Genomic DNA, 27,813 nt, shown 5'->3' with positions numbered 1-27,813 from the left:
GCAACCTCCATCTTGTCCATGGGGGAAAAAAAAAAAAAATTAACCCTTTGACACACATATGCGTTCTATATTTGCAGACAGAAAAAATGCTTATATAAGAATTGGTTCTGCCATCCATTGCAATAATTTTGAGCCTCCCCTACAAGTTCAAGACCTCAAATTTATACATAACATCATCTTCACTGAAGCATCTTACCATATGAGAGAGGGGACCCTATATCCAAGGGCCTGAGTCTAGCCAAAGAGCCCTCAGAACTTGGAAATGTAATTAAAGCTTCCTGCTTTATCTTTAAAAGCACTTAAGTTGTGCACTCCACTCTATAACACATGTGTGCTGTTTCTTTTTTTTTTTTAAGATTTTATTTATTTGTTTTTATAGAGAGGGGAAGGGAGAAAGAGAGGGAGAGAAACATCAATGTGTGGTTGCCTCCCGCACATCCCCAACTGGGCACCTGGCATGCAACCCAAGCATGTGCCCTGACTGGGAATCGAGCCATTGATACTTGGTTCGCAGGCCGACGCTCAATCCACTGAGCCACAGCAGCCAGGGCCTTGTGCTGTTTCTTTTAGTATAAAAATTCTAAATTATTCCCCAATTATTACTGGACTCCCCATGCCCCCACACAACCACTGAGTAAAATGGATACAGGAAATAAACGATGTGGCTTTGCGTGCCACATTGTCTACAGAGGGTAATGCGCCACCGTATCCCACCATTTCTAAGGAGTTGCTCCTCTATAGGGATATCTACAAACTTCCCATGTGAGTCGTTCCCTCCATGACCTCATTTCTATTCCTTGTTAAGAGAATTTTGCATTGTGTTTATGGATACACGTGCTCCCTGGAATACAGAGATCCAGAGACAAACATCTAAAGAATTAACATCAGAGAAGGACAAGCCGCTGGTCCAACCTCCTTGCTGCATAGACAGAAAGAAGCCTTTCAAAGCCAAGGCTAGCTGGAGTCTAACTGCGGAGGGCGATTCTTAGACTCCTTTCTCCATGGGACCCTCACGATCTCTCAACCAGGTGACTGTGATGGCCTGGGAGGCTCAGGATGGCCGAGGAAGGACCAGAGACTCTGCGCTGGCTCAGGGCTCTCATTCCAGCTCGGCTTCCCTAACATTTTGCTGCAAGTCCCTTAAATACACTTCTTTGTGCAACACAAAGCTGGAGACCCTGTACCCCAACCCTGAAGCAGTTTACTCTCAGATAAGTAGAGGCAGGAACAGGGCGGGAAACAGGACCCAGAGCCCTTAGCCAGCAAACCCTGAGCTATGAACATGGCGCTGGACCCAAGGGACCGTGGAAACCCGAATGATCACCCAGGGCCAGGCTCGGGAAAGCTGCTACTGAACAAAAGTTTGCTTCCATCCTGGCGATTCCCGCCATCCCAGTGTCACCACCCCCTGCCCCCATGATGCACAACCACACACAGTCTGTTGCCTCTATCCTCTCATTCTGCATATCTATCTGGAATATTCCACTGCTCTTACAACCCACCAGCCCCACCACCTTTCCTGGCTGAATCTGACCTCTCTCCACATCTCATCTTAAATGTCACTGCTCAGGGAGACTTTCCTGACACCCCAGTACAGATTCGAGTGGCCAGGTATGTGCTTTCTCGGCTCCCTGTACTTCTTCGTGACACTTTTTACCATTTATAAATATTTAAAGTTTTCGTACAATCCTTTATTTAGTGTCTGTGTTCCCCATTAGACTGCAGGCTCCACGAGGGTGGGAACCATGCCTATCGGTCCATCACCATATGCCTGGCACATACTGCATTGCCTCGTACAGGGCAGGGATTAAATAAATATTTGAGTGCAAGTGAGTGAACAAACGAACACATGAGAAACCTATCAGGCTATGACAGGCAGGGTGGCCATGTTTTTGAGCCAGAAACTTTGGGATTAATCTTGTCCTGCCCGCCCACATTTGCAAAGTCCTTGCTTAGCTATATTTTCCTTTGTCCACATCAGATTATATGCCTGCTTATTTCCCTCCAGCTCTGTCTGACCCCACAGCCCCAGCACTAACCACCTGCCTCAAGGGCCTGCGTCTCCCAGTTCCGCATGTGCACACAGCACTGGGGTCTGGGTAAGGTTCAGATTCTGATGAACCAGGTCTGTAGGAGATCATTGACTGGAAGGTCAATGATTCTAAACTCCAAAAACAGATGGCATTGTGCTGCGCTCCCTGTCCTAGGCAAGATGCACTTGCAAATGAAGTCTCACCACTGATGGAATGAATCAGGTACAAGCAATGCTGAGAGAGGCCACAGGGGGATTTAGGGACCACATCCATTAGTATTGAGGTTGAACCTTGTTACTGTGGCCATGACCCTTTATCAAGGATTCATCGTGTACCGGGCACTGGGCTAAGAGCTTTGGGGACGTGATTTCATGTCCTCACCACAAGAACTCTGAAATAGGTACTATTATTATCTCTGCAGATGAGAAAACTGAGGCGAGAAGAGGACTAGTAAATTTTTCAAGCTCACCAGCTAATAGGTGCAAAGCCTGGAATCGAACCAGCTCTGTCTGACCCAAAGCCCCAGCACTTCACCACCATGCCGCAAAGGCCTGTGTTCCCCTCTTCTGTGTGCACATGCCTCACCAGGAACCTAGGAAACTTGCAGACTCTGAAGCAACGGGTCTGGGGCAGGACCTGGAGTCCTGCATGTCTGACAAGCTCCTGAGTGATGCCGATGATGCTGGTGCAGGGACCATACCTGAAGCAGCAAGTCTCTAAGGGAGAAAAGGTGGAAGAGGATTTCAAGACAGAAAGGAGAGTATTCCAGACTGTGGGACAACACTAACAAAGGCTGGGAGAAGAGGACACACTCATTAAATTCAGAGACCAGCAAGGAATCAGTGTGGCTAAAACCACGGCATGGGGAGCGACGTGAGGGGGAAGGAGGCCTTGAGCTCCAGCCCAAAGAGAGTAGAATTTATTGAGCCATGATAGAGAGCCTAGAAGGGTTTCAAGAGGGGCCATGATATGAGGGGACCACGTTTTGACAAGCACTCTACAGTGACATATGCTAGAGACAGAGAGAGAGGGAAGGTCCTAATGGCAAGGGGTTGCTGTGACAATCCATTAGTGAGTATGACCCAGGAGGGGCAGAGGGATGGAAGGGACAGGCTGGATGCCATAGACCTAGCAGGGGCAGAGTCAATTTCTCTGAAACAAAGCCACAGTACTCTTTCCAGGTGCTGAACATTTCTCAGCCACCCCATGCAGCAGAGCAGCAGTGCAGACTGTAAACGCTGATGGCAGATACACACTTAGGTACATGCAATTCCAATGGCGTCTCAGATGGAACTATGGATGCTCAGAAATGGGACCCACCCACCACTTCTCCCAATCCAGCCACAGCCTCCATGGTGAGCCAGCATTTCCTTTCTTTGCAGAATAAGTATCTGAGTCTAAGAGTGGAAGTGACTTGGTCAAGCTCCCATGGCTGAGCCCAGAACCAAGGAATCCTATCCATGGCACACTAACCCAGGTCAGCACTGTGCATTGTAGAGAACTTCCCCCAGCAGAGAAAATAAAGGCAGCAGGCATAATTTGATATCAGTCCACACTTGCAAATACTAAGCAAACAAAACTGTTATATTTCTTTTTTAAAAAAAACATTCTGTATCTTAAACTGGAAGCTCGTATTCTAAAAGGGGAGAGGGTAGACCCTGAAATGGAGCCATCTACTCTAGACAGTTAAGCCTGAAGTAAAATTAGAAAATGTGTCACATGGAAAAACTGCAGTGAGAAATGGTTTTCTTTCCCTCTTTTTTATTTCTGTGGGAGAATGAGCAACTTGGCATTTTAACTAAATCAAGGAAGACAGCTTCTGTGGTCTCTGTTTCATACCAAGTATACACAGTTGTTGGACAGTTTTGTATCCTGACCATGGAATGGAATGTCAGTGAAGGATCTGAACAGGGTTCAGCATTGCTGAATTGAATCACTTCTCCCAACTGCCACAAAGTTTGGCCAAACTGAACTCAGGTGTCCTAGAATGTTCATGCTAACAGTGCTTTTGGAGTTTACCTGGTCCAACCTCTTCATGTCCCACATGGGGAAACTGAAGCCCAGAGAGAGACAGAGATTTGTCCAAGACAAAAAAGGAACAGGGGAATGTCAAAACTGCATCTCCACCAGGTTATTCATTCAACAAACTTTGCTCGAGTGCCTGCCAGGGGCCAGGCATGGTGCTAGATACGTGAAAAAATAACCCCATTCTGGACTCTTGGGGTGGCCCTCCCCATACTCCAGCCACTTGGAGGTTGTATGGTTTGAGATCCGGCTGTGAGGAGAAATATTCTGGGAGATGAAGCCAGAACAGCACATTGTGGTCTTCAGAGGGTCTCAAACATCATGCTAAGGAGTGTTATAATCATTTTTCTATGGCTGCTATAACAGATGGCCACAAATTTAGTGACTTCTATTAACACAAATTTATTACCTTATAGTTCTGTTGGTTAGAAATCCAACACAGGTCTTACTATGCTCCTTTCTGGAAGCTTTAAAGGAAAATCCATTTTCTTGCCTTTTTCAGCTTCTAGAGGCTGCCCACATTTCTTGGCTTGTGGCCCCTTCCTCCATCTTCAACACCAGCAAAGAAGGCTGCTCAAATCCTTCTCACATTACATCACTGTGACTTCCTCTTCTGTCTCCCTCTTCTACTTTTAAAGACTCCTGTGATTACACTGGGTCTACCTGGGTATTCTGGGATCCTGATCCTCTTCTAAATTGAGCTGATTATCAATATTAATTCCACCTGAACCCTAATTCCCTTTTCCCATGAAACTTAACATAGTCACAGTTTCTGGAGTTTAGGATGTAGACAACTTTAGAGGTCCACTACTCTGTTTACTATAGGTAGTAAGTATGGGAGGATGACAAAGAGTTCTAAGAAGGGGTGACATCATCAGAGTTGGTTTTACAGTGCTGCTCAAACTTTAATGTGCACGTGAGTGAGCATGGGTCTTGTTAAAATGCAGACTCTGATTTATTGAGTCTGTGGGAGGGACTGGAGATTTTTCATTTCTACTATGTTCCCAAGTGCTGCTGATGCTGCTGGCAGATTACTGTGGCTGCAATATGGAGGCCAAGTGAGAATGGAGACCAGGAGACAGACCTGTCTGTCTGAAAATAGAACTTGCTACCACTAAGGTGTGTGACTGGAAGGGGAGAAGCAGCTGGCTGATCCAAGTTCAGACAGAGTTCTGGGCATGACATTGCTAAAACAGCATGAATTTAGGTTCAGTTTGTCATAGCTTTTGAACTCTCTGCACCTCTGTTCTATGGGATGGAATGATTATAACTTTCCAACACTGAAAAGCATACCTTCCTTTTTCTTTCATGACATGTATCCTATCCCCGATGTGTATGTTATATCCAGCCCCTGCTCTGACCCCTCCATCATCCATCACAGCAGATGGCTGTAGGTGGTCTTCCAGCAGAGCTGGAGGCACACACAGACTTTGCTATGGTCAAGGGTTCATAATGCTGGGTTTTCACTAAGATCTCCACAATCTCAGGCTTTGAATGACTCATTCATTAATGTATTCAAACACTCATTGTGTCCCTTTAATACCATGTCAGATGTTGAGGAAGCACGGATAAATAAAACACGGTTTCTGCCCTCAAGAAACCCACAGTGATGAGGGAGCAGGGAGGGAAGGAGGTATTGAACTGGTTACCAAGTACAGGCCTGGATGCTTTTCCCATTACTCTTCACAGTAGAGATTATTGTTCCATTAGAGATAAAGACAATAAGGAAAAGAAAGGTAACTGGCCCAAGTCACTCAAAGGGAAGTAACAGAGCTGAGATTTGAACCAAGGAGACCTGGGATCCCAGAAGTCATGCATATGAGCTATATATACCCTCTGAAAGCTTCCTCTGGAGTCCAATGCCACTCACTCCTGTTGCAACCATGAATAGGGACTTTTCTCTTGGGGAAGCTATTGGCCTTCTCAACCCTGACTGCAACTTGAGAAGCACATCGAGAGCTTTAAAAGCCTGTCCTGACCCCAGATGGATGAATTAAGAATCCTGGAAGTGGTGGAGGGCTGAGCATCAGGTTCCTTTTGAACCCGAAGTGATTCCAAGGTGCTGTCAGGGTTGAGAACTACCAAGATCCTTGTGGCCTGAGCTCTTGCCTTCCAATCTCCTGAAAAACCTTCTTCTCTTGTTGCCCTTACCACAAGGCACATGCAAAAAGGATTAATAAATTGGAGGGTGGGGAGGGGAGGAGAGAAGGGAGGAAGGAAGTCCCGGCTCCACTCGCTAAGGACAATTTGGAGCAGTAGTGTGGGCACGGTCTCTCTAGTTGTTATTTTCTCATTTCAAATCAGAAAAATAGCAGCAATGGACAAAGACAGGGTGAGCTATGCATTCTCATGTGCTGCTGTAGGGAGTGTGAATTACTGTTATCTTTCTGAAGAATGCACCAAAAGCCTGAAACATGAGCATGCACTAGACCCAACAATTTGCTTTAGTAATTTGGGCTAGGAAATAATCACAGAAATGTTCAAATACAGAGCTATAAGAATAAGATCCTCACAATAGTGTTTTTTTTTAATTTAATTTTTTTTTCTGTTACAAGTGTCCCACTTTTTCCCTCATTGCTACCCCCAACCCAGCCCGCCCCTTCTCCCACAGTCCATCCTGACCCCATTGTCCATGTCCATGGGTTATTTATATTAGTTCCTTTGCTAAACCCTTCCCCTAGTAAACATAATAGTCTACAACTGGAAACAGCCTAAAGGCCTAAAAGGGGACTAGTTTAATTATGGGACATCCACATAATGAAATACTATTTCAATTACAATGGAGAAGAACATTTATGTTCCAGGGGAAGTGCTTAGATGGTTGTTAAAGGAGAAAAAAAGCCAAGCAACAAAATACTTTGTACAGAATGATCTGTTTATAATATACATGCATATTTAAGCATGGAAAAGAGCTTGAAAGATACCCCACCAAATGTTAGCAGAGTTTATCTCTGAGTCATGACATGATAACATGTGATCTTTATAAACTTCTTTTCCCTTCCCAGGTTTTTTACAATGACTATTATTACCAAAAATTTTAAATATTGTTGAAAAATAAATGTCCTCTATCAAAGCTTGCTTACCTCCCTCTGCCACCCCCATCTTCCAGTGGAAATGGGCATCCCTTCTTTGGTAGCACAGAGGCTTGCCTGCACCTGCATTAGGACACTCAGGATAAGCTCCTTAGCATTCAAGCCACTGCCACACATTAGTCTCTACTACTGGTGCTGAGTGCCTCCAGGATGGGTACTGGGTCCAGTGCAACTCTTAAGCCACCCAACACCTACCCCAGAAGGCCTCAGAGAGTGTAGGCAGCCAGAAAATACAGTAAAAAGACAAAAATCTATAGTAGTAGCCAAAACACACATGGCAAACAGTTTTGATGACTTCAACAGATGTGCACTTTGGGAGGAAGCTAGCTGCGTAAGCCCTCCTGGTGGTGGGAAGGACTTCTACGCTGGGCCCCAATTGGGTTTCAGTGATGGGGTGAGTGACTTCTGGAGAGACCTAAGGCAGGGCTGTTCCCTGCAAGCCAGATTCCAGCCAAGCACCCCACACCTGGGCAGGGACTCCCCCAGTACTTGAGGTCAGAGATCCCAGTTACCTGAGAGAGATACCAGGACCCTCTGAACAGTTTTCTGCCCTTTCCAGTCCCATGGCCTGCAATAACTGTGAATGATTTGGAATGGATTAAATTGGGTTGGATTGGGTTAAGTTGAGTTGAGTTGGGTTGAGTTGAGTTGGGTTCTGTTGGGGATAAGGGTTGGGTTGCACTCACTAAGTAACTTAGGACTCCTATCTCCCTCATTAGATCTTGCACAGAAAGACATCTGGACCTTCTCCCAGGTTCTATTCTAACCCTACATTTTTTTTCTCTCAAGTTGCCGTGGAGTAGAGGAAGGTATCAATCAATGAACCCAGCTCCTCCCAACCTCTGACTCATCTCAGCTGCCCTGTGTCTACAGCAATAGCTCAGACCCCATGATCTGCTGCTCTGACTTTGAAGCCTTTTTTTTTTTAATTTTTAAATTTTTGTTGCTGTTGTTGCTCATTTGTTTTCTTTACTGCACATTAATATCTTCAACTGAATCTTACTGTAAGATTGCCTTCTTTTTATTATTCTTACCTGTCCATTACCACTACAACACTCCCAGTATCGAAGCATGTTATGAGGAGATTATGTGATAAATCAATCAAAACTAAAGAATTTATGGCTTAATGAAGGAATCAGGGGTGAGTTCCCTTACCAGATTTTAAACATATTACAAAGCAACAATTATCAAGATCATGTGGATTAAGAAACACATATGCACAGGAAAGTGACCGGTAATATAGAGATTCCAGGAAAAAAAAAAAACAACTATATCATTAAAAGAAAAACAATTATATGATAACCAGAGGAAACAAAATGATGGGGAAACAGCTCATATTTTAATTAGTATTTTGGGGAGTCCAGTGTACCACTTTGGAAAAGAACTGACTTCATATTATACGCTATCTATGGTCCGTTTTAAATGGATCATGCTGCAGACATTAAAAGAAAATGAGAACATAAGCTCATCTATTTAGCCTGCAGAGCAAATATAAATATACAACTTTGGACGAAACAGAGGCTATCAGGAATAAGATAAGCAGGGATAAGCTAGAAAACTTGTTTATACAATTAGATGGAATAAAAAAAGAGTAAAGTAACAATAGTGTAAACTCCAGTCTAACTACTTATGAAGGTTATTAAAGGCAAGATAAACTAAAAGTTCAATAATGTACCCTGATTATTCAGTCATGGTCACCCCAAAGCCGGCAAAGCTGTAGAAAATTGGGATGACTTACATACCATGGAGGATGTGATAAACTGGAGCACTATCTCTAGACCACAGGTCTGACCTATCCATTCATTCCTTCTTTGATTCACTGAGAAAGTTTGCCGAGGATCCACTCTGTGCCAGGCAATGTACTAGGTCCTGGGATTCAGAGTTGGACAAAGCCCAGTCCCTGCCTCACAGAACTTCCTGCATAGCAGGGGAGACAGACAAGTAATCAAAGGTCATGGTCTAGTTTGGAAAGCCCTGTGACTGAGACGTGGGTGAATACAGTATTAGCCCAGAGGAAAGCCCAGTACACCTGGCAGAGCAGGAGCGCTTCCCAGAAAGGAACCTTAAGGGATGAATAGGGTCTGTCAGGTGGGCGAGAGGAAAGGCATTCTCAAAAAAGGGGCCAGTCTGTGCAAAGACACAGGTGGGACATTGCATACCTCATTCAGAAATCTACCAGTGGTTTGGTGTGAGCCCAAGCCAAGAGGGGCTCCATGTGAGTAGAGACCAGGAGGCAGGCAGAGGTCAGACCACAAAGGGCCTGCTGCAGTAAGGAGCATGAGTCCATCCTAGGTACAACGAGCACCCAGCCAGAGCAATTAAACTAGGGAATGGCATGATTAAACGTGCTTCTAAGAAAAATCGATCTAATTAGATAAGAACAATCCAACTAGTTCTATCTGGAATGGGCAAGTCTGTTTGGGGGAATCTAGTCAAAGGAAATAACCCAAAAAAGAAACCAAAGGCCATTTGTCTGACGATGTTCCCAGCAGTACGGCTATCATAGTAACAAAATGACCAAAGTCCTAGTGACCAACTCTGGACAAATGAGGCATGACCCAAACCCTCAGGGTGCTCCCATGGTAAATTGAGATGAATTGAGTTTGTACGGTGAGGGGGACAGCAGCTGGGGCCTAGAGAGAGAGGAAGGACTATAGGAGTTTAGTGATGAGAGATCCAGGGAAGGACCCTGGAAGAGGTGCCATTTAAGCTGATAGGTAGAATTAGATCTTAAAGGGAAAGGGAATGTGAGATAGTGCACTTTAGACAGTGAGATCAGTTCACACCTGTGCCAAGTCAAGAAGACTGCAAAATCCCAACTATACGTGGGAAGTTGTGAGTGGTTCAGTGTGGCAGCATTTCCAGCCTTCACTCTGCTGTAAAACACACAAGTGGGACCTCAGGCTACCACAGGCATCTCCAACTTCAGACAAAACCAAAAAATGCAGCCAGTAATTAAAACACTACAACTATTTATATTCATCACAATTTCTAATGGTATGTGAGCAACAGTAGCTCATGATGGACCAGGGCATAGGCAAGGCAGGGGGCCAGTGATACAAAATCTAAAATGGCTATAATTTAAAAAATGGAAAGTTACAAGTGCAGGCAAGAATATGGAAAAAGCAGAACCCTTTTACACCACTGGTATGACTATAAAATGGTGCAGCCACTGTGGAAACTAGGTTGGGAGTTCCTCAAAAACTTAAACATGGAATTACCTTATGACCCAGAAATCCCCCTCCTAGCTACATATGCAAAATAATTAAAAACAAGTACTCAAACAAATCCTTGTATACAGATATTCATAATACTGCTATTCATAATAGTCGAAAGGTGAAAACAACCCAAATATCCCCATGAGTGGAAAAATGAAAAAAACAGTTGTGGTATATCCATACAATGGAATATTATTCAGCCATAAAAAATGAAGTACTAACACATGCTACAACATGATGAACCTCAAAAACATTACAATAAGTAAAAGAAGCCATACCCAAAGGGTCATGTATCATACAATTCCATGAATGTGAAATGTCCAGAATAAGCAAATTCATAGAGATAGAAAGCAGCTCAGTGGTTGTGGAGGGGTTGGTGTGGTGCAAATGAGGGAAATGGGGAGTGACTGCTTAATGGAATTAAGGTTTTCTTCTAAAGCGATGAAAACGTCTTAGAAGTAGATAAAAGCAAAGGCTGCAAAACATTGTAAATGTACTAAATACCACTGAATTGTACACATGAAGATGGCTAATTGTATGTTATGTGAATTTTACCTCAAAAAAAGTAAATCAGGATATCCAAATGTCCAATAAACACATGAAAAGGTAATCAATTTAATAATCAAGAAAATAGAAATTAAGACTACTGTAAGAGTCTAATAGGTACCCATTAGAAAGGCTGAAATTAAGCTCAGATGAGACCAAGTGCTGAAGAGAATGCTAAAAAAAGAGGACCCTCATACCAGCTTGGTGGTGGTGTACCTCTGCACAGCCCTAGTGGAAGATGCGGTGTCTGTTCAGTTGGAGGATTTCATACCCTGTTACCCCACACCCCACTCTTAGGCACAGAACCAACAGAAATGTGTGTACACATGCACCCAGAGACATGTTCACAGGCACCCTACTATATTAGCACAAAGTGGGAAAAAAAAAACCCTACTGTTGGAGAAAAATGGATAAATAATGTACATGATATTAATACAATGAAATATTATACAGCAAGGAAGATGCATTAACTATAGCCACATGCAACAGCATAAATAAATCTCAAAAACTTAATATTCAGTGGAAAAACCCACACATCAAAGAAGACATCCTACATGTATACAGTTCAAAATGGAAGTAAAATGGAAGTTTAGAATTTGGGGATAGATGCTTAGGTACTAAAGTCATTTTTAAAAAGTAAGGAAGTGGTCACTATGTAAGTCAAGGTAATGGTTGCCTCTGAGGGGAGGGAGGGGATGACACAGCCAAAGGGCACAAAGGAGCATCTGGGGGCTATGCTATCTTTTGACCTATGTTACATGGATGTTTGTACAGTGAGAAACCACTGGACCACACTTTTTGTGTGTACTTTTCTGAATGGATGTGATAGTTCACGATCAAATACTTTATAGAAATGTAAATAATTTGCACATATCACTATTTTATTATCTGGAACAAATTCCTTGTGACACTACCATCTCTGTCTCCACAACACCCTCATTTTCTTTTATAGCAGGTATTGCAATGACACTGTAACTTTACTATTCAGCTGTGACCCCTTAGGGATACAAGGATAGATGTGGGGGGCAAGGACTCCATTAACAAGGGTCTCTTTAAACAAGGTGGGCCAGGAAACTAGAAGCCTTGGGACTTTGGGATTCACTTTCCTCATCTGAAGGACAGACACAATACCAGTCCCTGTCCCCACCTCCTGGAGTAATTGTGAGGGTTGGATGAATGAAATAGGAATGTTTTCATACCTCTGCCTGACCATATGAAATGGCTCATAAGTGTTAACCTACTTAAACTGCACATAAAATTTGGTTTGCAAGAGGATATGTCACATGTCTAAGAAGATCCTCTTCAGAATCCCAGAGGGACACTGAATACCCATTAGTTGCAAATGGCCCTCCCTAGGCCCTTTCAGCTCCTAAGGGTTCCCTAGCACACCCCTTTTACATCATGGATGGGAACAGGACTTCCTCTGTCTAAGAAATCACAGCCCTGACATCCAGGGACCTTGAGGGACCCAGCCTATACACACAGGAGGAGGAAAGAAACAACAAAGTGTCTCTCTCCAGAACCTTCTTCCTTTCAGGGGTGTGGGCTGCAGCAAAGTTCAGCAAAGACCACAGAACCTGAAGCTGCTCTCTGCTGCCGAGCTGGCAGTAACCTATGTCACACGCAAAATTGCAACGTTCCGACATGGGCAATGGCGCTGAGAAGTCAAAACTGTGCTCCAGCTGCCCTTTGATCTGCAAGAAATGCCAGGCTGGAAGTGCTCTGGCAGAAAAAGCTGTCATCGTGTTTGGGTCTGGCTTCCAAGAAGACAATGGTCTGCGCTGTCCCAGGCTTCCTCCAGCACACAAAGAGTTAACCAAGGCCACCCACTCAATCCCCAGTTTCCTTCAAGGACAGAAGTTGTTCCTCCCTCTCCCCACACCTTTACTGAGGCTGTGTACTAACCTCCTAAATCCAAAATTACTCAGGCACTACCGTCTGGAGAGCGGAGTTCTTTCACAAAACTGCATGGAGAAAGGGATGAGCAAGGAAGGACTGGAGCCTGCAGGTCTGGGCTCAAGTCTTGCCTTTGGACTGGCCACTTCTTAAGCCTCTCTCGCCCTCACTGTCCTCTCCTGTAAAAATGCCTGCACTGCTTTCTAACAGCTATTGCAAGGATCAAGTCATAACTTCTACCACTTATTTTCTGCCTGGTATGTGCCAGCATGTGGAAAGCATATTATTTCTAATATCTCTCTTCATCTTCACAGCATCCCTAGGAGTAAGGTGGTTCAATTATTCCCCCTTTTTAGATGAGGCAACAGGTCCAGAGAGGTGAAATTCATTGCCCAAGGTCACCTAACCTGGGCACAATTCAAACCCACGCAACCTGACAAGACCAAAATCTATTTTAATTAAGACCCCACTATTCATCCAACAGCCTGGTGGGGAAAATGAGCCTCGGGGAACAGAAGGGACCGGATCCCCTGGCTCCTAGCCCATAGCTCTACCCAACTCGCTGGGGCGCCACTGACCCCATGGACGGGACTTCGTAGGTAACTCAGAACCAAGTTAGGCATCAGAGCAATTTAGGACTGTTATTTCTTTCGAGGTAAAGGCTCCAGGTGTCTGTGCTGGCCATCTTGCTCCGCACCTGCGTGCAGAGAGGGCACCAGACCTGTCCTTACAATGAGCAAGGTAGCACGCACGACCTGAGCACGGGCGCTGGGTGAGCTGCAGCTAACTGTCCCCGCGGAGCCTCTGGTGCTGTCGCTGTGCTTCCAAACTCCCTCTCTGCCCCAGATTGGAGGGGCCGCGTTTAGCTTGGATATCTTGGGTGCCCTGATAGTGCTCCACCCGCTCTGGCTGCCCAGGACTCCCATCCACCGCTGGAACCCCTTGCACTGCCCGGGGAAGCCACGGCAGAACCGCCAATGCGCACGGAGCGGTGAGGACTCCCTTTTATGTCCAGGAATGAGGCGCGCACCGCAGCCGCGCCCGCCGCCAAAATCAGCTTGCCCAGGGTGCAGGCTGCTGGTGCCACCCTCAGGGTGGGTCACTTACCTGTCGCGGCGCGAGTCCGGATGACAGAGGAGAGAAGCGCACAGACCCAAAGCAGCCACAGCATGCACCAATACTGCCCGTTTCTCCTGTAAGAAGTGGCCGAGTGAGAGAAGGTGAGGTGGGCGGGAGGGGCCGAAGGGGCTGGGGCACTGGGACGCAGGTCCTACCTTGGCGCCATCTCCCGGGTCTGTCGAGCCCCAAAGGAGCTGAGCCTCTGAGCTCCACGGAGGCGAAGGGCGCTGCGCGCTGGCCGCCGCTCACCCTTCCTGCAGGGAACAAAGGCGGTGCTGGGCAGCGGCCACGCCGGGCAGGCTCCCGGCTCCCGGCCCGCGCCCTGAGTCACCCGCGCTCTGAAACCCGACTCCGCCGCGCCCTGCGCGCCCCCTCGCGCCACGCCCCCACCTCGGGGCAGCGGTGGCGCACTCCCACCCCGGGATCTCCCCACGCCCCTTTCCCCCCTCAGCTGACTCGCTCTCCCCAGCCGCCAATTCCACCCAGAGCGGAGCGGACGCGAATCTCTCCCGCCCTCACTTCTGTCCGGGTTGTTCTGCGGACAAAGTACTCTCCATTCACCGGCCAGAGGAATCCTCTCAAAGGCCCCTGGAGGCTGGAATAACTGTGATTTTGCCTTAGGAAACAGGCTCAGAGAAGTGGTTCTGATGTCCCAGGATCACACAACTGGACTGAGCTCTTGGTTGCTGTGCCCTGCCCCGCGTGCATGACCCGGGAACCTACTCGGATGCCCCAGAGTGATCCAGATTGGGTGGTATAAGTGAAATATATAACTAAATGCAGTAAAACTAATCCTAATAAAAATCTTAATGTATCTAATATTCCAGGGTTTTCCTCTCTATACCTTGCCTGTACCCCCATCTCCAAGTGTAACCTCACAGGAGGGCAAGGGTTTATATCTGTTTCCTTCTCTGCCTAAAATAATCCCTGGTAGTAGGAGAGGCCAATACACTAGATGAACAAAGAGAAACAATATTAAATAAGACATCACTCCTGGCTCTGCGATGAGATGCTGGAGAAGCAAACCAATCTCAGCCTCCCAAAGCCCTTCAGGGTGCACAGCCCGGAGGGAGGGCACAGGGTACACTATCCCACTTGCCCAAAGCTTAGCACAGGCCTGGCACTGGTAAAACCCTCAAACGGTGGTTTTTCATGTTGATGATTACCACCAGGCACAGTAGTATAAGATCTCTCAGTGAGAGGAAGCACTGCTGAGGTGGGCTGAGACCCCAACAGTGCTGAAGCCAGGCAAGCCCCAGGGGCCTTCCTGAATGTACCAAGTAGCTACCGTAGGCTGTGTGTGGCTCTGTGGTCAGTTCTGGTTTTCATTTGGCACCCCTTCCTGGAGGGAGAGTCACTGCCTGCCAAGTGAAAGGTAATTTGAATTAGCCCCGCAGAGGAGATGGGCTGGGCATGGTAGCTAACAATTATTGAGCCCTGATTATGTCCCAGACTCTGTGCTAGATACTGCCTGTGTCATCTCATTTCATCCTAGCAGCCCTGGAAAGGTGGTACTGCAGTGATCCTCATTTCATAGATGAGGAAGCTTAGGTTTAAAATGTGCTCAGGCTAGTGCACGGCAAGTGTCAACTCCCACGCTCTTTGCTACTCATACTACCTGTCCATGAACAAGAGGATTAAACCCACTCCCTACCCCCAAGAACAAAACTGGACTGGAGACCCAGGATGCTCGGGCATGAAATAGTTAATGCCAACCCAGGCAGCGAGGACTGGAAAGGAGCTCTGGCCTGGGGGTCAGAAGTCTGGATTCCAGTCCAGTGCTGGCCCTGGCTGTAGAGTGAAGTTGGGAAAATTCTGCCCTTGTCTGGTTTTCTTATTTCTCCATCTACATAATGGACATGATGACCCTGACGTGGCCGGTGGTTGTGAGTTTCTGTGAGGTAACTTGCATGTCACAGTGCTCTGTCCCCTGCAAAGTGCTGTGCTGATCTGAGAGGCCGGGTCTGGAATTCATGCAAGCAGTCTTCGGAAAAGGAAGAAATCAGTGTGGCCTGGAGAAGACAGGCGAGGCTTCAAGATGGGAGTGAAGTTAACCCGGGCTCTGGGTTTTGCCAAGAGTTTGGGGGGCAAAGAGGAGAAGGGGGAAGCAATACCAGAGAAACATACACCCCAGTAGTAAATGGGTAAGAACTCCTTAGGCTGGAGAGGGGACCAGTAGGCAGGGAGATGCTGGACTGATTGATGGCTATGCACGTGGCCGTGAAGACCATATGGAATCATTGGTGTTCTCTGCGCATTTTGGAATCCCAGAACATTTACTATGGAAAAGCCCTGAGAAATCTGATCCAGCCATCTCCCTTCTATCCCCACTTTATTGATAAAGAAACAGACCTAGAGAGAACATGCAATTTACCAAGTCACCTACCTGGTGAGTGACAGACTGACGCATCCCAGAGCCAAGGAGGGAAACACATTACAGAAGGAGAGAATGGGCAAGGTCTTCAGATGCTGGAGAGTTCATATAGAGTAAGAAGACCCTCAAGGGGGTGAATTCCTTGTCATTGCAGAGAAAGAACCTTTAACAAACAAGAGTCATAAAGAAGGGAGAAATTCTGAGCATGGGCTCTGGGGTCACACTGCCTTGGTGAGTCCTGGCTCTGTTACTTACGAGCTATATGAAACATGGGAAAATCTGTAAAATGAGGGTGACAATGGTTCCTTCCTCCCAGGTTGTTGGGAGGATGCGAGGTGTTACTGAGCTATAAAGAATTTATTGGAGTATCTGGTGCCAGAAAATGCTCAGTGGTTATTCACTCCTGCTAGTGGCAGTGGTGATATTCTGGCAGAGGACATGACTGGCAAGAAAGAGGCAAGACCCCAGCGCCAGCCCTTGAGGAGTTGAGGCACTAGCAGCCAAAGCAGCCCTAGAGCTAGGATGGCCTCACCTGGAATTTACACACAGGCAAAGACCATTCTAACAGAATGGTCCGCATCAGGCATGTTTGTTAATCTGTTCACACTCTCTGTGAACATGAATTCTCTCCCATTTGCAGTCATTCTGTGCTGGACATACTTTATGTTATTATTAATTATTAACCATAGGGAATTTGCCTTCTTACTTCTGTATTTGTCTGTTGTTTATAAAGTACTCTACCAACTGGAAACAAAATTGACTTTCTTAGAACTATATTTCTATATTGCTTAGAAAGAGCCACATCAACCATGATTATATAATAGTTCTATAATTGTGTTTGACAATTACAACCAGGGATTGTGAGCTGGTGGCAATGGATTCCCAGATATGTTTTGTTTGGCTTGCCTAGTGACAAGCTCCAAATTAAATTAGTTAGCAATATTTGACAATCAGGTCATTTTACATCAAAATCCAGATTTCTGGCTTCTTTTTAAATTTATGGAAAACCTAGCAACATGGACCTATATTCCCTGCAACAGTGATTGATTGGCATCAAAAAGGGGCTATTGCCTTTGGTTAAAGCAATAGTCTCCAATTTTCCATTGTCCCCACCACACCTTATTGTTCCCCAACACCAAGGCTAAAAATCATTTGCCATATGTTATCACACATGCATTCTGCCTATTCTTAGAAAAAATAGAAAAGTGGAATAGATTGAGTGCTCATGTTTCTGTTAGAAATGGGTAAAAGATAGATAAATAGGTGATAGATAGATAGATGATAGATAGATGAGAGCCATGTTTCAAGATGTGGAAGGACATATTTCTACATGTTTAATATACAAATGAAGCCTATCTACCTTGAAACATGAAGCTAAGGTGCTATTATAAAACAAACCTGGTCCCCCTTAGTTATGCATGTTACCTGAAGGATGAAGGCATCACTTCATTTTGATTGGTGGGTTTAAATGCAGTCTAGTTCATCAGTCCAATATACATCTGCATAAAGCAGCAGGTTCCTTTACTATGCTGGCAGGGAGATCTTGTGTGTTCATTTCATTTCCTGTTGGTTCTCTGTAAGTGTCTGATAACATCCACTTCGTTGAAATCTAAAGATGAAAGTCCCCACAGCACATTTCTCCCCTATGAATGGCTGGAAATGGATACACATTGATACTGTTAATTTTGCACCAACCTCACCTGAGATGTAAGGTCATGTTCACAGGCATTAGGGTTCTCATTTTGGAGTTGGGCCTCGAGGTGGCAACTGTAACCTCAGACCGTTGGAGGCCAGAGAGGATGTCCAGGCAATAAGCTGGAAGGGGTCCAAATGGTCCCAGCACAGGTGTGGGAAGGGTAGGAACAGGATGCCAAACCAGGCATTTTGCCTCTAGTCAGACTGTTTTTGAGGGCTTAAGCGATTTCCTTCCATTCAATGTGAAGCTGTAGAAATAGCCAAGAGGAAGCTTCGTGTCATACCCAGGCTGGTCTAAATTGTTTACCGCAGGATCAGTGCAGTTTGTGAGATCAGGACGTGTGGAAACACAAAGCTCTGTCCCCATTCAGGACTCAGCTAAATTAATGGGCTGCTCCATTTTCCCCTAATCCATCCAAGTATCCCAGAAAACTCAGTCTCCAAAAGCATTCTCCAGACTGTCTCAAGCAGCTGGAAGAGGCACAAAAAGCAGTGAGAAGCATTCCAAAATTTGGTTGGGGAAGAAGTTACCAAGCACGTAGTGCATGTCTTTCTGAACTGGTTGCTTTCTTATGTGAGGATAATACCTCCATTTTGGACTTGCGGTGAGAAATTTCTAGGGGACACCCAAAGCTTGGCTCCTTGTCTGACTTCAAGAGCAGAAAGAGCAGAACAGACTGAATTAGCTGACTAGAAAAGAATTTACTGGAATAAACAGAGAAGAGGGCTGCTTTTTGGGTAATCAAGGGAAAACAAGGACAATTTAAACCCACACCTGCCTTCCGAGAGGGAGCCTCTTGTTCTGATCAGTACCTTGATGTGCCTGAGAAGAGCCAGTTTTGAGGTTTGCTTTCCACAGAAGAGAGAAAGATGAACTTGAAAATCTGACAATCCTAGAGGGAAGGAGACAAGGAAAAAAGAGGGAGGGAAAGAGGGAGGGCGTGTCAGGCACTCTTAGGTGCCACTGTCAGGGCCCCATTCCTGTAACCCGCGCACGTCCCCATTATATGCGCTGTAGGCGTGATCTTCCAACCGCTGGCACTTGCTTCTTGTTGCCTGAGTGCTTTCTATGGCTGCCGGAGCCAGTTCTGCCCGCAGCACAGCAGACCTGCAGTGCCGGGGGGTTAACGCTGACCCAGCAGCTCCCAGGGCTGGACAGGAGCTGGTGGGTAAAAACATGAACCCCCATTCCCAGTTGGTGGGCGCCCAGAGTCCCCTGTGCCCCTTACAGGCCCTTGCTCTGTGCCACACAGAGCCCCTCTTGCTTGCCGCCCCAGGGTGTCTGTGTTGACACTGACACCCTGTGCATCCACTCCGCGTGAGCAACCTGGAAGGAAGTGCAGGGGAAATAAGCCTGAGGACCACATTTTTAGCCCGCAGGAGCCTGCAAATATGTTTTTCTTTCTACTTCTCCCAGATGCACTGGGAGAAGAAAGTCATTATGAGGCATCTCAGAAGACTGTCGATGTAAGAAATGTCCAAACCCGTAGAGAATTTTTATCAGTTTATTGAGCCAAACTGACGACCACGCTGGGAAGCAAAATCTCAACAGATTGAGAAAATGCTCTGGAGAATAGCAGCTTCCCTGCTTATTTTATACATTACAATAAAAGGAGGAGAGGTAAGGAGGGTGACAGGAAACCCATTGGTGGTGGGTTAAGGGAGTGGGAAAAAGCAAAGTGGGAAAATCTGTGGGACTGGATAAAAAGTAAAACTGAGAGACATATACTTCTTTTACATTGGTGGGCAGAGCATACTAAACAATTCACGTTCACAGCACACACAGACGGTGTTGAGGAGCAAGCCAACAATGAGGGGCCCTGTGGTGTCTGCTCTGGTACAGTGGGTGTGTCCTGAGAGGTCCGGAAAAGGAGATTACTCTGACATTTTAATGGTATGTTATCTTAGATGTAAAAAGACAATAGACAGGCTTGCTTAAGGTCAAGATTGACCTTTGTCAAGGAAGATATAGGCCTAGGACTTGACTATGTGCCATGAGCTGCTGTCAGTTGGGGTTGTTATATTCAGACCATCTTATATGGTCACTTTTGGTCTCTGAGTTTGTAAGACCCATCATGCAGGCCTCCCCTGAGCTTGTCAGGATTAGTATGTAGCCCCATGTTAGTCCACAGTATGGACTCACAAGACAGAGTACCCTTAGTGGTTCTTTCTACTTTCCTGCCTCAGTCCCTCTTCTTCATGTCTGCTTCCCAGGACTGTCCTCCCTAAGACCACAGAGACACCGAAGACTGCTGCCAGAGTACCTAGAATAAGATAGGTGGTTTATCTCACATGCTCTCACCCTCATGTATCCTAACGGGTTTTCTAGGTAGTTGTCATTTTCATTCTACCAGGTCCAATTAGCATCATGTCACCAATATAAGGGACCAGCATTATGATGTGGGGCATGTCAAGATGACAAGGTCCCTATGGACTAGTAGAGCTAGCATAGCCCTGAGGCAAATAAATAAATAAATAAATATATACAATTCTCTTTGCCATAAGAAAGCAAGTTGCTTTTGATTTTCCCCACTGACAGGCATGGTGGCTGCATTTGCCAGATCATATTGCATCCCTTGTGCCACAGGTTGTGTTGATATATGCCAGTAAAGACACCACAGCTGGCATAGCAGCTGCAATTGAGGCCACCATCTGGGCAAGTTTATGGCAACCCACTATTATTCACCACAATCCACTTGGCTTTTGCAAGGTCCGTGCAAGCGAATTAGCAGAAATATAACAGGACCCATCACTCCTGCACCATTTAAGTCTTAACAGAGGCTCTAATCTCTGCAATGCTTCCTGGGAGGTGGTAGTGCTTTTTATTTACTCTTAGAGATGGAGAAAGAGAGGTAGTTTGAAGGACTTCCACTTGATCTTTCTACCAGACTCCACAAGTCATGTAGCTAACATAAAGATTCTCCCAGGAGCTAAATATATCTAACCCAATTTTATATTTGAAAAAAGGCTGAAACAGATCTGGAAGACACATTATGTGAGCAGGTAGCCCAGACTCCCATGTCATTTACTACTTTGCACCAACGCTCTTCTTCTACTCATACTTTTGGCTTCACGGGTGATTTTCTACAACCAATAAACAGCAAAGGAAAGAACTCAGCTGCTTCACAGATGAATCAGTGTGATATGCTGGTGCTAGTTGAAAATGGGCTTTCATATTGCAGTCATTTCAGGGGTGGCCCTCAAAGACAATCATGAAGAGAAACCTTCCAGTGGGTAGAGCTATGAGCAGTATACTTGGCCAGCCACCTTGAACGAGGGACACGTGGTCTGAGGTACAGATATACATAAGTGCCTGACCCATGGACAAAGGTCTTGGATGTTCACCAGGGTCCTGAAAAACAAGAATAGATGATTGGGGACAGGTGATCCAGGGAAGTATTATGTTTATTGATCTGTGAGAATGTGCACAAAGTGGGTTGGTCTGTATATTTCACAATGCTCACCAGAGACTGTCCACCACAGAGGAGACATTCAACAACCAGGTGGATAGATGAATCATCCTGTGGGTATCAATCAGCCTCTCTGGTTGCTCCAGAGCTGATATGGTAGAGCCTTAAAAAGAGTGATGATGATAGGGGGGGTCAATGGTAAGAAAGGGCCAACAGCACGGGCCCATCCCCTAATACAGACCCAGCTCGCATTTTGCCATGCCCAACCTGCCAGCTGCAGAGACTGGCACTGATCCCTCAATATGGCACCATTTCTCATAGAGACCAGCCAGCCACTTGGTGACAAGTGGGTGTCTCCAGACTCTTTTCCGAGCAACTTAATTCTTCCTCACCAGCATCGATACCTATCTGGACATGGGTTTGCCTTCCCTGATCAAGTGTCTTTTTCAGCACCACCATTCAGAAGCCTGCAGAATGCTTGGTTTATCAGTATGGTGGTCTACACACCATTATTTCAGATGAAGGGACCCATCTTAGGACAAAGGAGTTGTGACAATAGGGGAATGACCAAGGAACACATTGGTTTAGCATGCGCCACACCATCCAGCAGCAGATAACTTAATATAATGATCAAAGGGCCTGTTAAAAGCTCAGTTTAGGTATAACATGGTGCAGGGTTGCGATACTTTCCTCCAGACTGTGGAACCCATGATCAGTATACGGCACTATGTCCCAACAGCTAGAATACATGGGTCTGTGAGCCAAAGGATAGTAGGATTGAGCCCTTTCATCCCTCTGCCAGTGACCCACTGAAACCCTAGGCTCTTCTGGGTAGAGATTCTGGTTTCCAGGGGATGCAGTAAGGCCAGTGAACTTTAAGCTGAGGCTCCCGCCTGGTCACTTTGAGCTGCACATGACAAAAAGCCAGCAGACAAAAAAGGGGGCCTGTGAAAGTGGGGATAAGGAACCCGATTACTGCAAGAACTGTAACAACAACCATTTTATGGGGATAGAAAAGAACTGAAGTAATTTCTTGGGAATTTCTTGGTGCCTCTATATTCCATAGTGATGGTAAATGGGCAAATGAAACAGTCAAGGCAACTAAGAGAACAGATTCTTAAAGGGTACAGGTCTAGGTCACCCCACTAGGTGAGAAACTGAGACCATCCAATGCACGTGGATGAGCACAACATAAAGAAAATCTAGAATGGGCAACAGAGTGGGGAAGTGGGACTGGCTACAGCTAGGAAATAGTAGTGGGTTTCCCTAAATCTTGCCTAAAATCTTATTGGAGATTTCACTTGGCTATGATCTTGAAAAGGACCCTGACTGATTGTCTTATATCTCTTCTCTTATAAACATCTTGTTCTCACAAAATTAAAGGCCCTATATCATGGTATAGGAACTGGATCTATTGGGAGAGCTTGAGCACACCTAAGGAGTCCAAGGGGTAGACTGTATGAGATATCTCTAATTTACCACTTCAGATGCTCTCAGCATTACCTGCCTCCAGGTGACCATTTGTTCCAGCGACACCATTGCTGCAGAGATCAACTCAGGATGGACTCCATCCAACCATCGGCACAATCTGACATGCCTTAACTTATGCCCATACTGTGTGTACCTCTTTCCTCCTGCTTTTGACCTTCACCATTGATTCTGAGACATGAGATGCTGCAGGATTCATTTAGTGCCTGCAAACAAGCAACTTGGAAATGCAAAGAAAATAGTATGTGACAAACTTTTGAACAATGAGAGGTGGAAACCAATGAGACATTTCTCTTTTCCTCCCCAGCTGAACAACCCTAAAAAGCCACTTCTCAAAAGAAAATACCACAAGAATGGAAAATTATTTACATTTGAGATCTATTTGCTCTTCTTCCTTCCTTCCCTGCCTCAGTCCCCCTTCTCCCATTCCTGAGATTGTACTTAAAAAAAAAAAAAAAAAAAAAAAGATAGCACGGAAGTCTTTGCCTCAAGCTCTGAAACCCAGGTGAAGAAGAGAGAAGAGGTTATAGACACCATCAAGATAGAGGCCAGAAGCTCTGTATGATGAAGCAGCCAGTGAAACATTTCTACCATTGATTTGAGGATAAATCCAAGGTTCACTTTGGAGTTGTTTTCATTCCAGGAATGAAAATTGCTCCAACAATTCCCTTTTCCTCAGCAACAACAATAGTAACAGAACCCTTCAATCAAGTTTCCCAAACACACAGATGCTTTGTGAAAATGGGGCTTTTGCAGATATCAACTAAGAGATGAATGCTGTATCTTGGTCAACAGAACAGAACAAAGGCTTCCCACATGGGCTACTGCAATGAGCTATAGCCAGAAGTTAGTACAAACAAGAACACAGCACAAGCACATTAACTTTCTCAGAATTTACCTAGACATCGAGGATGACTTTGGCTTTCCAAATTCAGAGAACTGGGGGACAGGCAGAGGTCATTTCCAAGGGTCAGAGAGAATTTTAGCCAACATCTGGCATAGAAGCAGTAAAGGGCATCCAAAATCAGACCTCTACAATCTGTTTAAATCCATGGAATGTCCCTTACTGGCTGTGTGACCTTTGGAAAGTTATTTAATCTTCCTGTGCTTCAAGTGTCATGAATTGAAAAATAGTTATAATACAGAGTTGCTGAATGCATCAAATTAAATGACTCAGGTTCATAGCTCATTAAGCATTTTTCTAATTAATGATTTAGTGCTTTTGTCTGTCTAATATAAGTAAAAGGCCCAGATTTATATTCATAAATTGTCAGATCCAGAAGAATTCTCAGAGATCTTCAAGCCAGCCTCCACTCATGCCCAGAGAGAGGAAGGGGCTTTAGGATCCAAGATTTTGGAGAGATAAAGCAGCCCAGAACCTATATTAGGTGTGATAATATCAAAACTCTCAATCAGCACCAGTGGTTGGGAATATAGAGTGAATCTCATGACAAGACTCACTTGTCTGCTCTCACCCACACTACTTGACTTTAAAAATCTCAGGGATAAAGTGAAAGCCCCAGTGACTTCTGATGAACTAAACTAGTCTTGCTCTGTCTCCCAAAACCAAATGCCCAAAGACAGACAAACAATCGTCCATTGATGAGGCCTGTAGATTTTACAGGGCCCTGCTCTGGGGCAGACTGATCATGTACTTTGCATTTCTCTACTTTGGGAAATAGATGGATACAACCCAGTGGACAGTGGAACTAGTGGAACTAGCCTCAGTGGGAGCAGGGTGAGGGTGGGCTGAGGACCCTGAATTAAGCCAAAAAGCCTTAAGAAAACATTTATCCCCTCTGAAACACAGCCAGTCACCTATGTCAAATGGGCAGCTTGGTTCTCCAAACCAATCCAAACTTCCCTGTCACTGTGTGTGAATGGGCCAGGTTCTAGTGTGGCAGAAGTTTAAGAATAGATGACACCCAGGAGGCCAAGGGCAGGGCCAGGTTTAAGGGTGGGATCTGTGACATTGGTTGGTGGGACAACTGGCCACTATTTGACCACCTCCTGACCATTAAAGTCAGTCACAAACTAAAAAGCCTGATTCCTTCTTCCTCTAATATTTTTTACCAGACTCGTCACAACCGTCACATCAACATGTTACTTTAAATCCTTGAAAGGACACACTTTCATGCAAAACCCCTCTCTATCTTGGCTTCTGCTTCTCAGGCTTCCTGGGCTTTGTGACTCAGTGCTCTTTCAGGCAGAGCCCTTAAGTAAAGCACCACACGCTCTGTCTGCAGGATCTCAGTGTCACCAAGGGTACAGCAACCCCTCAAACAGCCAGCTCTGCCAGGACTCCCATTCTTATTTACCCAAGATTTCAGATTTTTCACCACACAAAAAATTACAAAATAAAATGTTGGCTTGGAAAGAAATAGACATACAAGAGTAGGAAGCACAAATTGGACCTGAAGAGGACCACACCAAGACACATCATAATTAACATGCCAAAGGTTAAAGATAAAGAGAGAATCTTAAAAGCAGAAATCAAAAAGGAGAGCTAACTACAAAGGAGTTCTTATAAGACTATCAGATGATTTCTCAAAAGAAACTTTGCAGGCAAGAAGGGACTGGCAAGATGTATTCAAAGTGATGGAAAGCAAAGACCTACAACCAAGATTACTCTATCTAGCAAAGCTGTCATTTAGAATGGAAGGGTAGATAAAGTGCTTTCCAGACAAAGTAAAACTAAAGGAGTTCACCATCACCAAGCCCTTATTACATAAAATGTTAAAGGGATTTATTTAATAAAATGAAGATGATGACAACTATGAATATTAAAATGACAACAAATACAACTATCAACAACTGAATCTATAAAACAAAAACAAAAACAAACTAAGCAACCAAGAATAGGAACAGAATCAAGGTATGGGGATTGTTTGGAGGGAGAAGGAAGAGGGAGAGAAGGGGAAATTGTGAAGGGATGAAGAAGCATACTTGGTTGGTACAAAATAGACAGGGGGAAATTAAGAATAATATAGGAAAGGGAGAAGCCAATGAATGTACATGCACAACCCATGGATATAAACTAAGAGGGGCATTTCTGGAGGGAAAGGGGATACTGGATGAAGGGAGGCAAAGGGAGAGAAATTGGGACAACTGTAACAGCATAAACAATAAAATATACTTTAAAAAAGAAAACATTGGCTTGCACTGGCCTGAGCTGGTCTGTGTTCATCAAATCTAAACAAGATCATGACAATCCACATATGTAAGGGCCTCACCACTTATCTCCCATGATCATCACAGCAGTCCTAAAGGTGTCAGGGCACATTTTATCATCTCAAAGCAGAGACGGGAAAACTGAGACTTAGCGGGTTAAGCAGGTAACTTTTTCAAGGGCAGTAGGTTAACAGAGGGCAGAGCTGGAACTTGGACTTGGGTCTTCTGGTCTCACAGTCATATTCCACTCACCTTCCAATTCAATCCACCACCTCCATGAGGTGCCCAGGCAACGTTCAGAACTCGGTCCCCTACCTCACTATCCAGGTGATACATGAAGTGACCACTGAGAGTTTGGACCTTCGTATGAGAAGTCACAGGAGTATTATGGGACTTCTCTGGGAGCTATAAGTTTAAGGTGACTTCAGGGAAATCCTAACAAGCATTTTTCATCACCTCAATATTTGTGATTCATGCCAAGGAGAACTATTACTGACGTGTGTGCCTTGCTGTTTGGTCGGGGTCAGCCCTTCAGACCCCCAGTTCCAATAATTGCCTGTGGTCTGGGAATAAAGAAGAAAGATCAGAGCTGGCATTGGTGTCTTTAGCAGGCAAGACCATGTCCAAGAAAGAACAGCATTCTAGAAATAACCAGCAACCCAGATGCAGAGCTGTGAAACCAGAGGCAGGGCTAGACCTCCAGGAAAGCTCCCAGCCTGTGGCTGTTCTGTGAAGGAGCAGATATGCTCTCCAGTCAGAAATTCCTGAAAGTGCAGGGAAATGGCTGATGGCTAGACTGATTACATGAATCATCAAGACAAGCTTAAATTGTGATTTTTGTATTTTGTGGATTCTCTTTAGAAAAGCTCAGATGTGTAAAGCATTTCAGAAAAAATTCTCATCAAAATCAAATAAAAAGTAACTATTTTTTTAACTCAAAAGGTCAAACTTTAATGACTCTGAAAAGGATCAGAACAGCTCTTTGTTCAAATTGTTACATACATGTGTTACAAGGGCTTTTTTTATGAAGCCAAATTTCCTCTTTTATGTTTGTGGACCTCATGAAATGGAACACCTACCTTCTTCAAAAGATACTTTGAGGCCATAAAAATGTTCATACACTTTGACTCAATAATCCCCTTCTGGGAAGCTAGCCTAAAAAAATACCCTGAAATATGGAAAAAGCCATATGCAGAAAAACAGTCATCAAAGAGTTGCTCAGTGAAAAACTGGAAGCAGCCCAAATATTCAAAAAGGGGAGGGAGGATGGTAAGATAAATTATGGTATAAGACTTGAAGAAATTTTCTATAACCATTTAAAATTATGGTTATGAAATTTATGAAGGAGCACAGAAAATACTTGTGATAAAGTACTGGGTGAAAAAAAATTCTGGAAAAGTATTTGCATATACATGATTTGTAAAAACAGGAAAGGAACATAAAAATATAGTTGTCACACTGTCAAAGGGGTAGGCATATGGATTTTTTACCTTGTTTTCAAATTTCTCTAATATTATTATATCTCTACTTTAAAAAAAGAAAGTTCAATCCTGGATTCCAAGATGGCTGTGATGCAGGATAATAAGAAGCTAGGAAAATCCCCTGGCAAGTGGAAGAGGGAAACTGAGGCAGCTGAACAAAGTGGCCAAGCAATTTACAGCCAGATGCAGAAGGTCAACAGGGTAGAAAGCCCCAGGTGCCTAGCAACGGGCAAAACTGGTGTGGGATCTCACCCTCAGGGTGGCC

The 27,813-nt window shown here is 45.0% G+C and overlaps 1 protein-coding gene across 1 annotated transcript in view; it reads right to left on the bottom strand.

The window, feature by feature from the left end:
* The window catches only part of COL15A1 (collagen type XV alpha 1 chain), a 101,448-nt gene extending 87,175 nt beyond the window's left edge, over positions 1 to 14,273 (bottom strand). The window contains exons 1-2 of the mRNA XM_090274486.1: positions 14,085 to 14,273; positions 13,918 to 14,003 (exon numbers count right to left, since the gene is read on the bottom strand). Of these exons, the coding sequence (XP_090130612.1) occupies positions 13,918 to 14,003; positions 14,085 to 14,095 (97 nt within the window). The 5' untranslated portion in view covers positions 14,096 to 14,273. The remainder of the gene's footprint in view (positions 1 to 13,917; positions 14,004 to 14,084) is intronic.
* Between the last annotated feature and the right edge of the window lie 13,540 nt (positions 14,274 to 27,813).

The sequence above is a fragment of the Furipterus horrens genome, unplaced genomic scaffold (genome assembly GCF_987537825.1).
Source record: "Furipterus horrens unplaced genomic scaffold, mFurHor1.1.pri manual_scaffold_4, whole genome shotgun sequence".
In the NCBI taxonomy this organism is placed as follows: Eukaryota; Metazoa; Chordata; class Mammalia; order Chiroptera; family Furipteridae; genus Furipterus; species Furipterus horrens.
This window is presented reverse-complemented; position numbering and strand designations above follow the sequence as displayed.